The 14561-nt window shown below is 32.1% G+C and overlaps 1 protein-coding gene across 10 annotated transcripts; it reads left to right on the top strand.

Annotated features, from left to right (window-relative positions):
• The first annotated feature begins 719 nt into the window (after positions 1-719).
• Positions 720-8178, top strand: LOC129314262 (uncharacterized). Of its 10 annotated transcripts, none has more exons than XM_054957648.1 (11): positions 720-1059; positions 1531-1633; positions 2235-2341; positions 2624-2692; positions 2850-2965; positions 3309-3363; positions 3491-3611; positions 3715-3762; positions 3885-3979; positions 4591-4623; positions 7761-8178. In XM_054957648.1, exons 3-11 carry the CDS (start codon positions 2246-2248, stop codon positions 7833-7835), a joined length of 708 nt encoding a protein of 235 aa, XP_054813623.1. In that variant the 5' UTR covers positions 720-1059; positions 1531-1633; positions 2235-2245; the 3' UTR covers positions 7836-8178. The 10 variants fall into 10 exon arrangements, with proteins under 10 accessions (XP_054813623.1, XP_054813619.1, XP_054813621.1 ...); XM_054957644.1 differs by having other exon boundaries at positions 2142-2341; XM_054957646.1 differs by having other exon boundaries at positions 721-1059; positions 2238-2341.
• Positions 8179-14561: the final 6383 nt, after the last annotated feature.

Below are 14561 nucleotides of genomic sequence, written 5' to 3'. Positions count from 1 at the left end.
TTAAAAGCAAGTTACCCAAACACACCCTAATTCTAGCTTTGGGAGGTATAAGAAGTACACACCATATCTAATTAGTTCCATTCATTTATTTCTTTTTTTAATGAAAAATAATTTTTGGTCCTTACTCTCTTTGTTTTTATTTATAGGAGAAACTATCACTTTTTACTTATTTTTTTATATAAGTAAAATTATTTATTTCAATAAGCATTAATTATATATTTTTTAAATCACCCTTCATAATTTATATTAACAAAAAATAATTAATGCTTGCTTATGTTGATTAACATAGGGTATTTTAGTTTAATTTTTTATTTTCAAATATAATTTTTATGATTAACCAGTTTTTTTAAACTGTATGGTATAGATTTTTCTCTTATATTAGGAATATAATTTTATTGAGTTTTGCTTTTAGTTTCTGTATTTTTTTAAATATTTTCAATCTTTATGGAGACAAAAATATTGAAAAAATTGAAACTATAGAAACCTAAAATATTAATGTTACTTAAATTTTTTAAAATTATAAAGATTGAAAATATTAAACAAAAACTATAAGGATTGATGCAAAATTAGATGAAATTACAAGCGTTAATAATTTTATTTTTCTTTTTTAAATTTATTTTTTTGGGCTCATTATTCTATGATTCTATCTACGTGTTCCGTAGGAGGCAGGAGATTACTTTTGTCTTGTATGTAAAGGTGCCGTCTTGAAAAGCAGACGGCAATGCCAGGCAGAGCAGCGACACCCACCCTGCCTTCTCCACTTTTCATACCTTCTTTACAGCAACAAGTGACCTTTAATTTCCTAATCTTTTTAGCCCTTACCTCTTCACCCTTCTTCACTTCTACTTCTAGGATGCCCTTCAATGTTATGAGTAGTTGCCACTTTTATCTCTCACTCTCGCCCCCCACCCCTCCTTCTCTCGCTCGCTCGCGTTGTGGATACGGAGAAAATCAGTGTGCAAACAATATAATAGCTTGGAATGATGGGAGGTTGAATTATAGGAGGGAGGACATGAGTTGGTTGGGTGTGCAATCATTTGTCGCCCATTTCTTCAAAAGGTTTTTGTCTTTTTTTCCCCTCTTGCTTTTTATTTATAAAAGAAAATGAGAGATTCTTTTGCCCGATTTTGTTCCCCTCATGAGATTGCGGAAGCGCAAACGATGTTTTCCTTCTTGCTCCTCTCTTCACAAAGTAAATCCCATTATTTTTCTGAGTTTTTCTCATAGAAATGCTTATAGTTTCGAAGACTAGTAGAATTGAAACAGTGATGTAGTACTCCTTTTTCTGGCTGTTTTCCCTCCTTATTGTAAAATAAAGATATTACATTTCTTCTTGCCAAAGTAAAATTGAATTTTTCCAGTCTGCATTCTCAACAAGGTATTTTTAAGCACAGTGACTCAGTGAGCAGGTTTCAACTGAATCCATGAAATTTCTCAATAGAGTTGAGATTTTGGCAGATTGATGGACTGTTCATATTCTTGTTTGTTTCAATGCTCTTGACCGAAGGTGCTCTGAAAATTTAAATGCAGGTTGATGAGGATGAACCTTATTGGAGACAGAGAAAGGAAGATGAAGAATTGGAATGGTCACACAATTCTACTCACCTGATATCTCATTTGGCTCAATGTCTTAGTAAGTAGATTCATCCCTGGATTTGTATTGCTCCTATTTTCTAAATTTCATTTCTCTTATCAAAGCAGTAAGTTGATTCAATTGATATTGCATGTCAGTCATCATAATAGGTTTATTGATTGCTGCTTTAGTATGTTATCCTTTGATCTATGAAAATTTGGTTATCCCTACATCCTCAAGGAGTTAAGTTTTTGCTTCTGACTGTTTAATTCTGAGTTCCAAAATAATTTAAGCTTGTATATGAAAATGAAATTATCCTTTTTGTTAGACTTTTGATTCTCTTCCTTTTCCTTTTCGAACAAAGAGAAAAGAAAGGTCCTTTTGCTTGTGTTGTTCATCTGGGCTTTACTTTACTTTTGTGGGAAACTCTTGCAAAAGAAAGTTTTCTAGGCCACTTCTTTCTTCTACTCCTGTTTTTTGCATAAGAGCACAGAACATTTTTGCTGATGGTGAAAGAATTATGTTTGTAAGTGACCCTTGCTTTGACTAAGTCTCCTAACAACTGCAGACAAACTCAGCAACTTAAATGTTAACATTCCACACCTCATCATTATCAAAGATTCTTCTTTTCTTTTATTGCTGATCCACATGTTGCTCGAAGTAGCTAACGCTATGGTTGGATCACGATCATGGATAGGAGGATTCTTTCATCGTTCAAGTGCAAAACGTAATCACAAGTTTGTTGACCATCCCTTGAGTCCTCTTCAGGTATAAAAGCAAAAATGAAATGATGTAGTTGGTTTCTTTTATCACCTTGTATTCTATTGTTGGATCGGATCATGAATATAATCAATACGTACAAAACAGTATTTGTGTCATGATATTAGTTTTCACATGTGTCTGGCACTGGATAATTCATGACACATTACGCTAATGGAGCAGCTCATTTTAGTACTTGGTTGGAAACTAGATATACAATTGTGTTCCTAGTATGACTCTTTTTGTCATCACAAAATCAAGGAACTAAAAATGTTTTAGTTTTGTTGTTAGGAACAAAGGCTTCAAAGGCTTCAAGAACGGCTGCAAGTGCCTTTTGATGAGACTCGCCCTGATCATCAAGTACTTACTTATATACAGTGCTAGCTTTTCTTATTTTAAAATAATCAGCAGACATGCTTACACACCACCTTATAAACTGTGTAATAGTTTCTCTTATTTTATTAAACAGTGAGTTGTAACTTTTGAACCATAATTAATTATCATTAACTTTCAACAGGAAGCTCTGAGAGCATTGTGGCAGTGTGCCTTTCCTGATGTTGCTCTGAAGGGATTGATATCTGACCAATGGAAAGATATGGGATGGCAAGGTCCAAATCCATCAACTGATTTTAGGTATTCCTAATGAATACTGAAATGGAGTTAAAAAAAAAACAATTTTGTTCCTCAGAAAATGGTCAATCTATCAATCCTAATAAGACTATCTCAACTGAATAAATTCTGGTATTGGATCTTTTATGATAGGCATCCGTTTTTGGATATATAATGAAACACATGATACATATGCCAAGTATATGAAGCATTGATATTTAGTTTCATTTAATGTCTTTTCTGGGCCCTAAATGCATTGATGCTGAGATCTTGACAATGTCTTGTTACAACGATTTGAAAGCAAGTGTTCATTACCTTAATATTTTCCTATTCAAGTGTATTCTGTCTCATATCTTGCATGCCTCAGGGGATGTGGCTTTATTTCACTCGAAAATCTGCTGTTTTTTGCAAGGACATACCCGGTATGCATTTATATATATACTACTTTGTGCTCTTCATTTTTCATCTTAGTTTTTTTCTTTTTTTTTTCTTTTATCTACCGTTGTCAACAAGAGGAGTCTGTACTAATTTTGTGACTTCAAAATGAAGGCATCTTTTCAGAGGTTGTTGTTCAAGCAGGGTGGACATAGAGCTACATGGGAGTACCCCTTTGCTGTTGCTGGCATTAATGTATCATTTATGCTGATACAGATGTTGGATTTATGCTCTGGTTTGTGAGAAATTGTCTGATGAAATTTTTTTCCTTTATCAGGAACTTAAGATGTTATCAAGTTATTAGGAGGTAATAATATCTGTTACTTTTTTCCTTGCAGTGAAACCTCGTTGTCTTCCTGGAATTAATTTTGTCAAATTATTAGAAGGTAATGGTGATGCTTGTCACAGTCATTGTGTGGAATGCCTCTTTATATTGGACCAACCATTGTGGGGTTTCCCTTATTTTCACTTCTGCACTTATAAATGCCATCGATGCTTGGTGCTGTAGAAGATGAAGAAGCATACGATGTGCTATACTGTATAGCTTTCGAGATGATGGATGCTCAATGGCTGGCTATGCATGCTTCCTACATGAACTTCAATGTAATCTCTCTCTCTCTCTGCTTTCTGCATGCCTACTGGCACTGCAAAAAAGAACTGAAAAAATAAAAAAACCATGATGAAGCAAAGTTTCGAATTGAAATTATGAAAGAGAACTTTAATAGTAGGCTCATTTTTTACAATCTGGAACTGTTAATCTTGGAAGGCTTCATCAGAAGATCCTTAGCAAAATAGTGGCCCTGCATTGTTTCGGAACTTCAAGAACAAGATGAGAGTCAGGATTCATCACTCCAAATAAATGTCCTGAAGTTCCTTTCAATTCTCTCCTTTCCTGTCAGAAACTTCTTGTGATTCAAGCTAAAGAAGACATTGTGGATTCAAATTAAAACAATTAGATTGTAGCAAAAACGTTCACATGTGCATTTTTGGTAGGCAAAAATTTAAGACCAAAGTAGCTACAACTTTCAAGACGGAGAATGCATTGCAATTAGTGGAAGCCTACTGACAAATCAAGGCGTTTGGTTTTCTTTGTGATCAATTTTGTTAAATGGATGGAGTGAAAAATTCACCTTAAAACACATAGAGAGCATTTTTTATTTGGAGTTTTCAATATTTTTGAAATGGAATTCAATGCATATACTTAATGGGTTCAGGATGTTTTACAAGCAACAAGGGTGCAGTTGGAGGAGGGTTGTGTTAGGCCATCAACAGCCAATGTAAAAATTTGTTGAATCTATCATGAACATGGACAATAGACGTTATAATGTTAATGCTAGGTCGTTGCCCGTAAGTAACGCGCTGCATGGCTCGAGTACAGTGATAAGTGAGTTAGAGCCGCTGCATCGGCGCCCGGATGTAGTGTTAAATGAGCAAGGGCTACCGCGTCATTCTGGACGCACGCGGCTAAAGAAGTTAGTCCATAAGAGCAAAATTAGATTTGGTACTTGGAATGTTGGGACATTAAATTGTAAATCTGTAGAGGTTGTAGGGGTTATGATTCAAAGGAAAATCAATATCCTTTGCTTGCAAGAAACAAAATGGCGTGGAGAAGGAGCTAAGGATATTCAAGGTTTCAAACTTTGGTATACAGGAAAAGTAAGTGCACGCAATGGAGTAGGCATCATTATAGATAAGGAGTGGAAGAAGAACGTTGTAGAAGTTAGCAGAATTGGAGACAGAATTATTTCTTTAAAAATGATAATTGGACGTGAGACTGTTAATATTGTTAGCGCTTATGCGCCGCAAGTCGGGACAGAAGCCAGTCTTAAGGAATTATTTTGGGAGGATCTGGAGGGGTTGATTCGACACATACCACAGAGTGAAAAGATTTTTATTGGAGGAGACTTTAATGGGCATGTCGGGAGGGAAGCTGGTCAGTATGCGAGGGTGCATGGTGGTTTTGGTTTTGGAGAGCTAAACAATGAAGGGCAAACTCTTCTTGATTTCTCATTGGCGTATGATTTTAAGATTGCCAACACTTGTTTCAAGAAGAGAGATGAGCATCTCATCACTTACAAAAGTGGAGCCTCAAGGTCGCAGATTGATTTTCTTTTGGTTAGGAACACAGATAGAAAACTTTGTAAAAATTGTAAGGTGATCCCTGGAGATGCTGTAACGACACAACATAGGGTCCTAGTCCTTGATGTGTGTATTATGAGTAAAATCCAAAAACGTCGACAAGTAGTAACACCAAAGATTAGGTGGTGGCAATTAAAAGGTGAGAAGCAAGATATTTTCAAGCGAAATCTTTTGGATAAAGGAATTTGGGATTCTCAGGGAAGTGCTAACATCATATGGGAGGATATGGCTAAAAAGATACGGGAGGTTGCAAAAGTAGTTTTGGGAGAATCGAAAGGTTCTGGTCCGAGAGATAAGGAGTCTTGGTGGTGGAATAGTAGTGTACAGGACAAAATCAAGTATAAGAAGAACTGTTTTAAAGCCATACATTTGTGTAACAATGAGGAAAATTGGGAGAGGTACCGTATGGCTAAGAAGGAAACTAAGAGAGCTGTGGGTGAAGCTCGTTCCAAAGCTTTTGAAGAATTTTATAAGAACCTTGAGACGAAGGAAGGAGAGCAAAATATTTATAAGATTGCCAAGAGTAGGGAAAGAAAATCAAGAGATCTAGAACAGGTAAGGTGTATTAAGGATGAAGAGGGAAGAATTTTAGTTACAGATGATGAAATTAAAAATAGATGGGAGACTTATTTTTCTAAACTTTTCAATGATGGAGAGGATTCATCTAGTAACTTGGAGGATTTAGTAACTGGTGTAAGGAGAACAAAATTTGTCATTCTATCGAAAAATACGTGATAAGGAGGTAAAAGAAGCTCTTAAGAAAATGGCAAATGGTAGAGCTAACGGACCTGATTGTATATCTATCGAAGCGTGGAAATGTTTAGGTGAAGAAGGGGTGAGATGGTTAACTAAGTTATTTAATGTGATTTTACGGTCCAAGAAAATGCCTGATGAGTGGAGGAGAAGTACATTAATTCCTATTTATAAAAATAAAGGAGATATTCAGAATTGTACTAACTATAGAGGGATTAAACTCATGAGCCACACAATGAAATTGTGGGAGAAAGTAATTGAGCACAGGTTGAGATTGGAGACAAGTATTTCTGAGAATCAATTTGGTTTTATGCCAGGTAGATCAACTACAGAGGCGATTTATCTACTAAGGGGATTAATGGAAAAGTATCGTTGTAAAGATAAAGATCTACACATGGTTTTTATTGATTTGGAAAAAGCTTATGACCGTATACCAAGAGAAGTGCTTTGGAAAGCGTTGGAAAAAAAGGGAGTACGGATTGCTTATATTAAAGCCATACAAGATATGTATGAGGGGGTAAAAACTAGTATAAGAACGCCTAGTGGTCAAACAAAGGATTTTCCTATAAGATTGGACTACATCAGGGATCATCTCTGAGTCCTTATTTGTTCAACTTGATTTTAAATGTTTTGACGGAACATATTCAAGAGGAAATCCCGAAATGTATGCTCTTCGCGGATGATATAGTTCTTATAGCAGAGACAAGAGAAGAGGTTAATTGCAAACTTGAGTTATGGAGGAGGACATTGGAGTCGAAAGGTTTTCGTCTGAGTAGAAGTAAGACGGAATATTTATATTGTAAATTTGGTAAAGACTATTCGAAAATAATTTGGAAGTGAAATTGGGAGATCAAATTATACCTCAAGTGGAAAAGTTTAGATATTTGGGAGCCATTATTCAAAATGATGGCGAAATCAGTGGAGATATTTCACATAGAATTCAAGCTGGGTGGTTTAATTGGAGAAAAGCTAAAGGAGTTATTTGTGACCGTAAGGTGCCTAATAAACTTAAAGGAAAGTTTTATCGTACTGCTATCAGACCGGCAATGTTATATAGTAGTGAATGCTGGGCTCTAACGGGACAGCAAGAGCATAAAGTTGGAGTAGCAGAGATGAGAATGTTACGATGGATGTGCGGACATACACGTAAAGATAAAATTCGAAATGAGCACATACGTGAAAAAGTGAGGGTGGCACCTATTGAGGAAAAAATGGTAGAAAATCGGTTGAGATGGTTTGGGCATGTACAAAGAAGACCAAGGGAGGCACCAGTGAGAAGAGTGGAACATATAACTTTGAGTCCGATTAAGAGAGGTAGAGGAAGGCCTAAGAGAACACTCTTGGAAGTTGTTGAACGTGATCTCTTAATTAATAATATTTCTAAAAGCTTAATAAATGATAGAGCACAATGGCGTCTTGCAATCCATGTAGCCGACCCCACCTAGTGGGATAAAGGCTTGTTGTTGTTGTTGTTGTAAGGGTGCAGTTGGAGAAAGAGTTGTGCTTGGAAGACCTTCACAGGATGAAAGATCTTCCCTCATACAATCTCTTGTACCATTGGCAATAGCTGTTCTCTTCTTTCTCTGCTCCTCTCTTCAGAACCAGAAACACGTTCAAAACTTGTAAGTATTTTTGACAGCCACATGGATAATATCCATGCTGAACTGCTGGGAAAACGGGTTGTATCTGTCTTCTTCTCCCTCAGTTCTTTGCATGTACAGCTTCTATTTGATAAATGAGCTAATTACGTTGAGGCTAATCTATCCATTTGAAATACCTCTCGCAATGGAATCAGAGCCTAAGCTGTTCAGTGAATGACTATTTTTCCTTGAGCATGCATGGATATCCACTTATGAGATGGAATGAAAAGTCCTTTCCAATTGTGCTTCTAGAATGAAACCTTTCAATAATGCGATCAGTATTGAGGCGTTCGCCCTTGACAAATCAATGATTGTGAGCGTTCTACGTGGTTTAACTCTTTCCTTAGCTGATTCATGGTCCGTTGATTTAATCGGATGTCTAAGAAAATTTAACGTCACGACAGTCATGGCGTGTGAGTAATTGGTACGCAAATCACGCTCGGGATGTAGCTTTCATCATCATGGCCAAGTAGCTTTCATTAGTTTCTTGCTAATCAACTTTGCTTTAAAAAAAAAAAAAAAAAAGGTTTCTTACGAATCAACAACTATAAAGAGGCACCTTGACATCTTTATATCAATTATAGATCTAGTGGGTCTTAAAACAATTAAGATATTAACGAGCCACATCGACATTTTTACAAATTCACATCCAAGATTTATATTCAAATACCGGTGCATCACACATTTCTTTTCTAAATTCACCCCCTCATTATAATGGTGAAGAGATTTATTAAGATAAAATTACAAGTTAATTTTTTTCTTGATATTGCAGGGGTATTAATATTACATATTTTTAGCTCTCCAAGATTTGTATGAACTTGTTCTGTGTAGTTTTTAATTTTGATCCCCTCAATCTTTAATCTCGGTGCCTCCATGAATACTATGAGTTATGATCAAGAATTCAAACTAATTTTAGCAGACTTTATATCTTAGTGTATATATGAAAAGTGACTTTCACGTGGGACAAAATGGATCAATTTTTCATCCTTTACTCACGTCAATTAGACAAAGGGCTCTACTTTTCACATATTAGAATTGGGACGAAAGAGATTTTAAAAAATTAATTAATTTAAATTAAATTTTAAGTGTTAAATTTTAAAAATTTATAACTTAATTTTTTAATTTTGTAATTGAGTTGTGATGAATTTACAATTAGTATTTCAAATTTTAATAAGAAAAATAATTTTTTTATTCTTCATCCGTGTTAAAATTTAAAAAATAAATTACAAATTCATCACAATACAATTACAAAATTAAAATATTAAGTTGTAAGTTTTTAAAATTTAATACTTGAGATTTAATTTAAATTAATTTATTTTTAAATCTCTTTATCATTCTTCCTATTAAAATATACGTCACAAACAAATATGCTCAATAGGTGGGAGTTGACAAAAATTTGAGAATGATATAGTTGGCCAAAAAAAGCAATTGAGGATGGTATGATTTTATCACCTCTTGTCACAAATATAAAAATGTAGGACTTCAATTATTTCATTGCCTCACCCTTACATATATGCATATATTATATATCTTCTAGAATTCGCATGGCCTAAAACCAGAGCTTTTGTTTTTTCAATCAATAACTACCCCATTACCCTACCCCACCACTAAATATATATATATATATATATATAATATGATATGATATGAACACAGGGGAATGAATAGTGCACATGCAGTAACGAGACAAGAATTTTAATCCCCCCAAATATACTCCTTCACTTTGACCTCTTGAATGCCTTAATATGTCCATTGGCCAAAAAAAAAAAAAACATGTAATATTTCAAAAAAGCTAAAATCTATCTTTGTCCTCTAATTTTTACATTAGATTTTGGTTTGGTCCCTTAATTTTAAAAAGTATTTTTTTAGTTCTTTAAGCCTAACACTATTAGTTTTAAATAAATTTTTTGTACCAATTATTATTATTTTAAATAATTAAATTTAATATGTCAACATTTGAGAATGTTTTATTAATAACTAAGAGTTTAGTGTGAGATTTTTTATAACCGTGTTAGGTTACAGGACTAAAATATATTTTTTAAAATTAAGAGTTGTATAAAATTAAATAAGTAAAGGTATAAGGTTGCCTTTACTAATCTAATTCTCAACCAAACACATCATCAGTAATAATTGAGACTAACTCAAAAAGATTATTCAACCATGGTTAATCATTTAAAAGTAATTCAAAATCTAAAGTTATTTCCTTCAACAATTAGTATCCCAAGTTTAAGCTTTACAAAACAAATCAAATATGACATTATTAAGTAAAAAATGAAGTATAAATAAGTACAGAAGTATGGGATACCATTTTGTAGTCAAAAGACTTAAAACTAGTTAAAAAACATTAATTGAAAGTGAAAATAGAGGAATGCGCTAGTGCTTGGCTTATTCTTTTCTGTGTCACTTGCCAAACGCACTACACAAAATTTGACAGCATTGTGTTGTCATATGACACCATCCAAAGGTAGCTTCTAACACACCTTAGTTCTCTGTTTGACTTCTGATCGAGGTGATTTAGGTGTCTATAAAAAGCATTTTTCATAAACTAGTTAGTGGTATGAGTTTTACTTTTAAATAGTTTCACACGAAAGAGTTAGACACTTGAATACAACTTTCCCATTTTCACACACTTTTACATAAGAAGGGTATTCAAAACTTATCACATGTGCTAAAAGTTACAACTAACATTTGAACCACACTCGATAAATTTAAGACAATCTGTGCAACACACCACAGTTACAATAATATAAACATACTACATCTTCAACCATCAACTCTATAATAACAAAAACAAAATGGGAGGTCCACGTTGCATTTAAATCATGATATTCCTCTTTTTTTATTAGTTCCATAAATATCTATACTTATACTAGTATTTTGGTGTTATCACAAATAATCCATGTATATACAGCAACTTAAGGCTTAAAAATACACCAATTCATCACTCAAATAACTTAGTACAAATATAATAAAAGAATGCAACTCTAATTGATCAATATCAGTCATAACTTACACATAAATTTAAAATAGAGAGACGATATATGATAGAAATGTCAAATTCTTAAGTCTTAAAAGTCTTCCCTTTTTTCACATCTGAGTTAGGCCTGTAAGATGTTAAAAGAGAGGGAACAGTACATCATTTAGGAAGTGAGATACATCTATCCTATGCAATTGCTTATTAAATGACAACTTAACATGTGCAAAAACTTATAAACATATAAATTCCTCAATCTGCAAGAAAATCACATTTAACCACACTAGAACTCAAGTAATCAAATTATCATTTTTTCTCACAATCATTTTATAATGCGCATTGCCACTATAATAGCCACCATATGACAATAGCAAAAGTAAATATCACAACTTGCCATAAATTTAATAACTATGTGACACATTAGATAAAAATGCATGACCTAACAATCATTGCATCCTCCTTATACTTTTCAATTAAAACTGTGAGCTATGATTTAATTAGAGCTCCATCCAAGTGAATAAACTACTTAAGCTCACCAATAATGAGGAGTGACTCTACTAAAATGAACATGCTATAAAATATGCTTACTCATTTCATATATTTTCACACACAATTATAAGCTCATTGTAACCACACAATAAGTTATCATATAGCATCACAATTACATTCACTTATTACACACAATTCTCGTTCTCATACACTCATATCACATTCACTTATTCTTCACTTTACTCATGTATTGTACTCAACTCACATATAATGACACAATCATCCCATCAATTATCAACTCTTTTTTGAACACATAATGGTGATATCTCAATTATTTCAAATTCAAACAATCACATTTATCATTAAAAATGGATTGATCAAGTGCACATGTTTTTTTACACATATTAACAATTATGCAAACCATTCATTCATATCAAATAGTTCATTTTTAAAAGCATAAATCAATAAGCAAATAATTATACAAAAAATATTTCACTCATTACCTCAAAGTCAAAGCTTTACCCCTAAAATAATTAGCTTCTAAGCTTGCTCTCAAGCCCAAATGATGCATGGACAATTAATCTATAATTACTCAAATCTTCAATTATCAACATCACTATTTACACAATTAAAACTCTTTATCCAACACTTTAAATATCCCAAATCCCTTATCTCTAGTATTTAGGCCTAACTGTTGTATGCATGAGTTGCCTTTAGCTCCCATAAGCTTCATTAAACTCTTAATTTGTCATTAATGGCTTTCAGCCAACTCCAACAACTATAATAAATAGTAATTTTGGCCATTAATGCATCCTCAACTACCAAAGCATGTAAACCCATAAATCATAGGTTTAAACACTCCAAGCAATTCTCATTAACTTTATTTCAATCAATAGGTTCGAACTCATAACTTTTATAAACTAAAAATAAGTTTTCAAACACAAACCTTAACTCAAAAACTCTCAAATAAGGAAGGGAAAGGAAAAGAGGAGCTTGAAATACCTACCTTTGATGTTATAAAAGCTTCAAAATACTCCCAATGTCTTGAACATCCAAGTCCTAGAAAAGCTCTTCTAGTGCTCTAAGTATCTCTCCCTTAAATTTCTATTTCTCTCTCTTTTTCATGTCTAATTTGTGACTTATTGTTGTCAGATTTGTTTTGTGTCCCACAGCGCCTATCACACATGTCACAATGTATGGCATAGAGATGGTTCATTTAAGTTTTATAGCTAAATGCGCCACAAAACACGACACACGTGCATTAACATTTGATACAAAATCACTCCTCCTTGTTTTTCTCCCCTTTTGAGGTTTAGGTGACCTAACTCCTCTCCAAACCCAAACCTAAAGACAAAAACACAATCCAAAACATTCATTAATCCTTTCTGACCACATACTGACAATAATTTTACTTAACTATCCTTAATTAGTTTGATTAATTAGAGGTTAATTTTTATGATGTTACAAAAGGTACACTTTAACTTTTCAAAAATCTATTCTTTCAATCTTATTCTTGTCTTTATGTCAAACCTTGTAAATAATTAATTAATAGTTGAAAATAAATTATATATGATGTGGTCTGATATGTAAAACTAGATTTATTTCCGGTTAGATGCAAATAAATAATTTGTTATACAAAAAATAAAAAAATAAAATGAAAATTTAAAAATTCTTTTAGTTTACTTATAATTTAAAGTAAAATATATTGTCCTCCCCTCTATTTTATCTTAATTTATGATATCTTTTTTATTTTTTTAAATTCTGTATGAACCTACTTCAAAATCAATAATTATAAAATCCAGACTTTTCTTCTATTTTTAAATTCTCATCTTTATCCATCCAAATATTAGTTGAAAGTTAAGCCACATATGTTAGGTTAAAATATCTCTTCTTAAATATAAATATTATCTAAAAATTATTTAAGTTAACCTCAAAACACTTAAATGATATATTGTTTTAATTTTTTATTCATATGTTAAATTTAATAGTTATACATACTTATTTATTATTTTTAAAAATTTAAATAGATAAGTTTGATAAAATAATATTTCAAACACGCATATTAAAAAATCTTAATAAAATAGGAGTTTAATATAATAAGAGATTGATTAGCCAATATATTTATGTTTATTTTTATTTAAATTTTATAATATTAATAAAACACTATTAATTATTTTTAAAACACTTAGCCTTATATTTTATTTTATAATTTATTTTCGTATACACATAGAATCTAAAAGTAACAAATTATTTTATTTAAAATTTTATACTTTGAGTAAATTAAATTTTAAAATAAAACCCATCCAGTTACCTCCTACTTTTTATACTTTTTCTAAATAAAATTTGTAAGTTTATATCATATTTAACACTTATTATTTTTACTAAGAATCTTATATGTATTGTCAGTTTTTATCATGGATCCTACATAATATTTCAAAATATAAAGTTCTTATTATTTTTTATACCTTGTCTAAATTTTTAATATTTACAAATTAAAAATTTGTGCAGCACAAATTTTCACCCTATGTGAATAAGTTTTATTAATTAAATTACAAGTCCCACATCACATTTTTTAATGGGAGCTCCCACGCCCACTTGTCTTTAAACTTTAGGAAACAACTTCTATTTTTCATAATGCTACCCTTATGCACATAAAAAATATATCAATATTTAAAAAAAATCTCTCACTTCCTGCAACTTGAAATATAATTTAGCTCATCCCTTCGTTAAAATTTCATTGCCTCATGTATCACCTTAAGAAAAATGAAACATTTACTATAAGGGATCTTGCTATTATTTTTAAATCATATATGTATGCAAAAGTAAAAATAGATAAACATTATGTATAAATGAAATGATAATTTTAAATTAAGAAAACAATATAATTTATATTATAATACTATTTATCAATAATATGTATGAACATTATAAAGAATACAATGATGACAAAATGTTGAGGTGTGCAGTGGAAGATAAGTTCATGAGAGAATTTCATCCTAGGACCATGATGGGTGCATTTTTTTTCAATCACACCCAAATATTTATGAAATAACACTGCAGGTTTCAAAGACTCGCATGAAATTAAGTTTCATAGTGAAATAACATTATTACCTCCAGTGTTTAAACAAGAGTAAATAACATTTGAGAGAAGTCATGTATATTCGTAAGTAACATTACAGATTTGACAAGC

This window comes from Prosopis cineraria, unplaced genomic scaffold, assembly GCF_029017545.1.
Source record: "Prosopis cineraria cultivar Desert tree isolate PC_DT_omini unplaced genomic scaffold, ASM2901754v1 PC6, whole genome shotgun sequence".
Lineage (NCBI taxonomy): Eukaryota > Viridiplantae > Streptophyta > Magnoliopsida > Fabales > Fabaceae > Prosopis > Prosopis cineraria.
The sequence above is the reverse complement of the archived record's forward strand: the minus strand, read 5'-3'. Positions and strand labels throughout refer to the sequence as shown.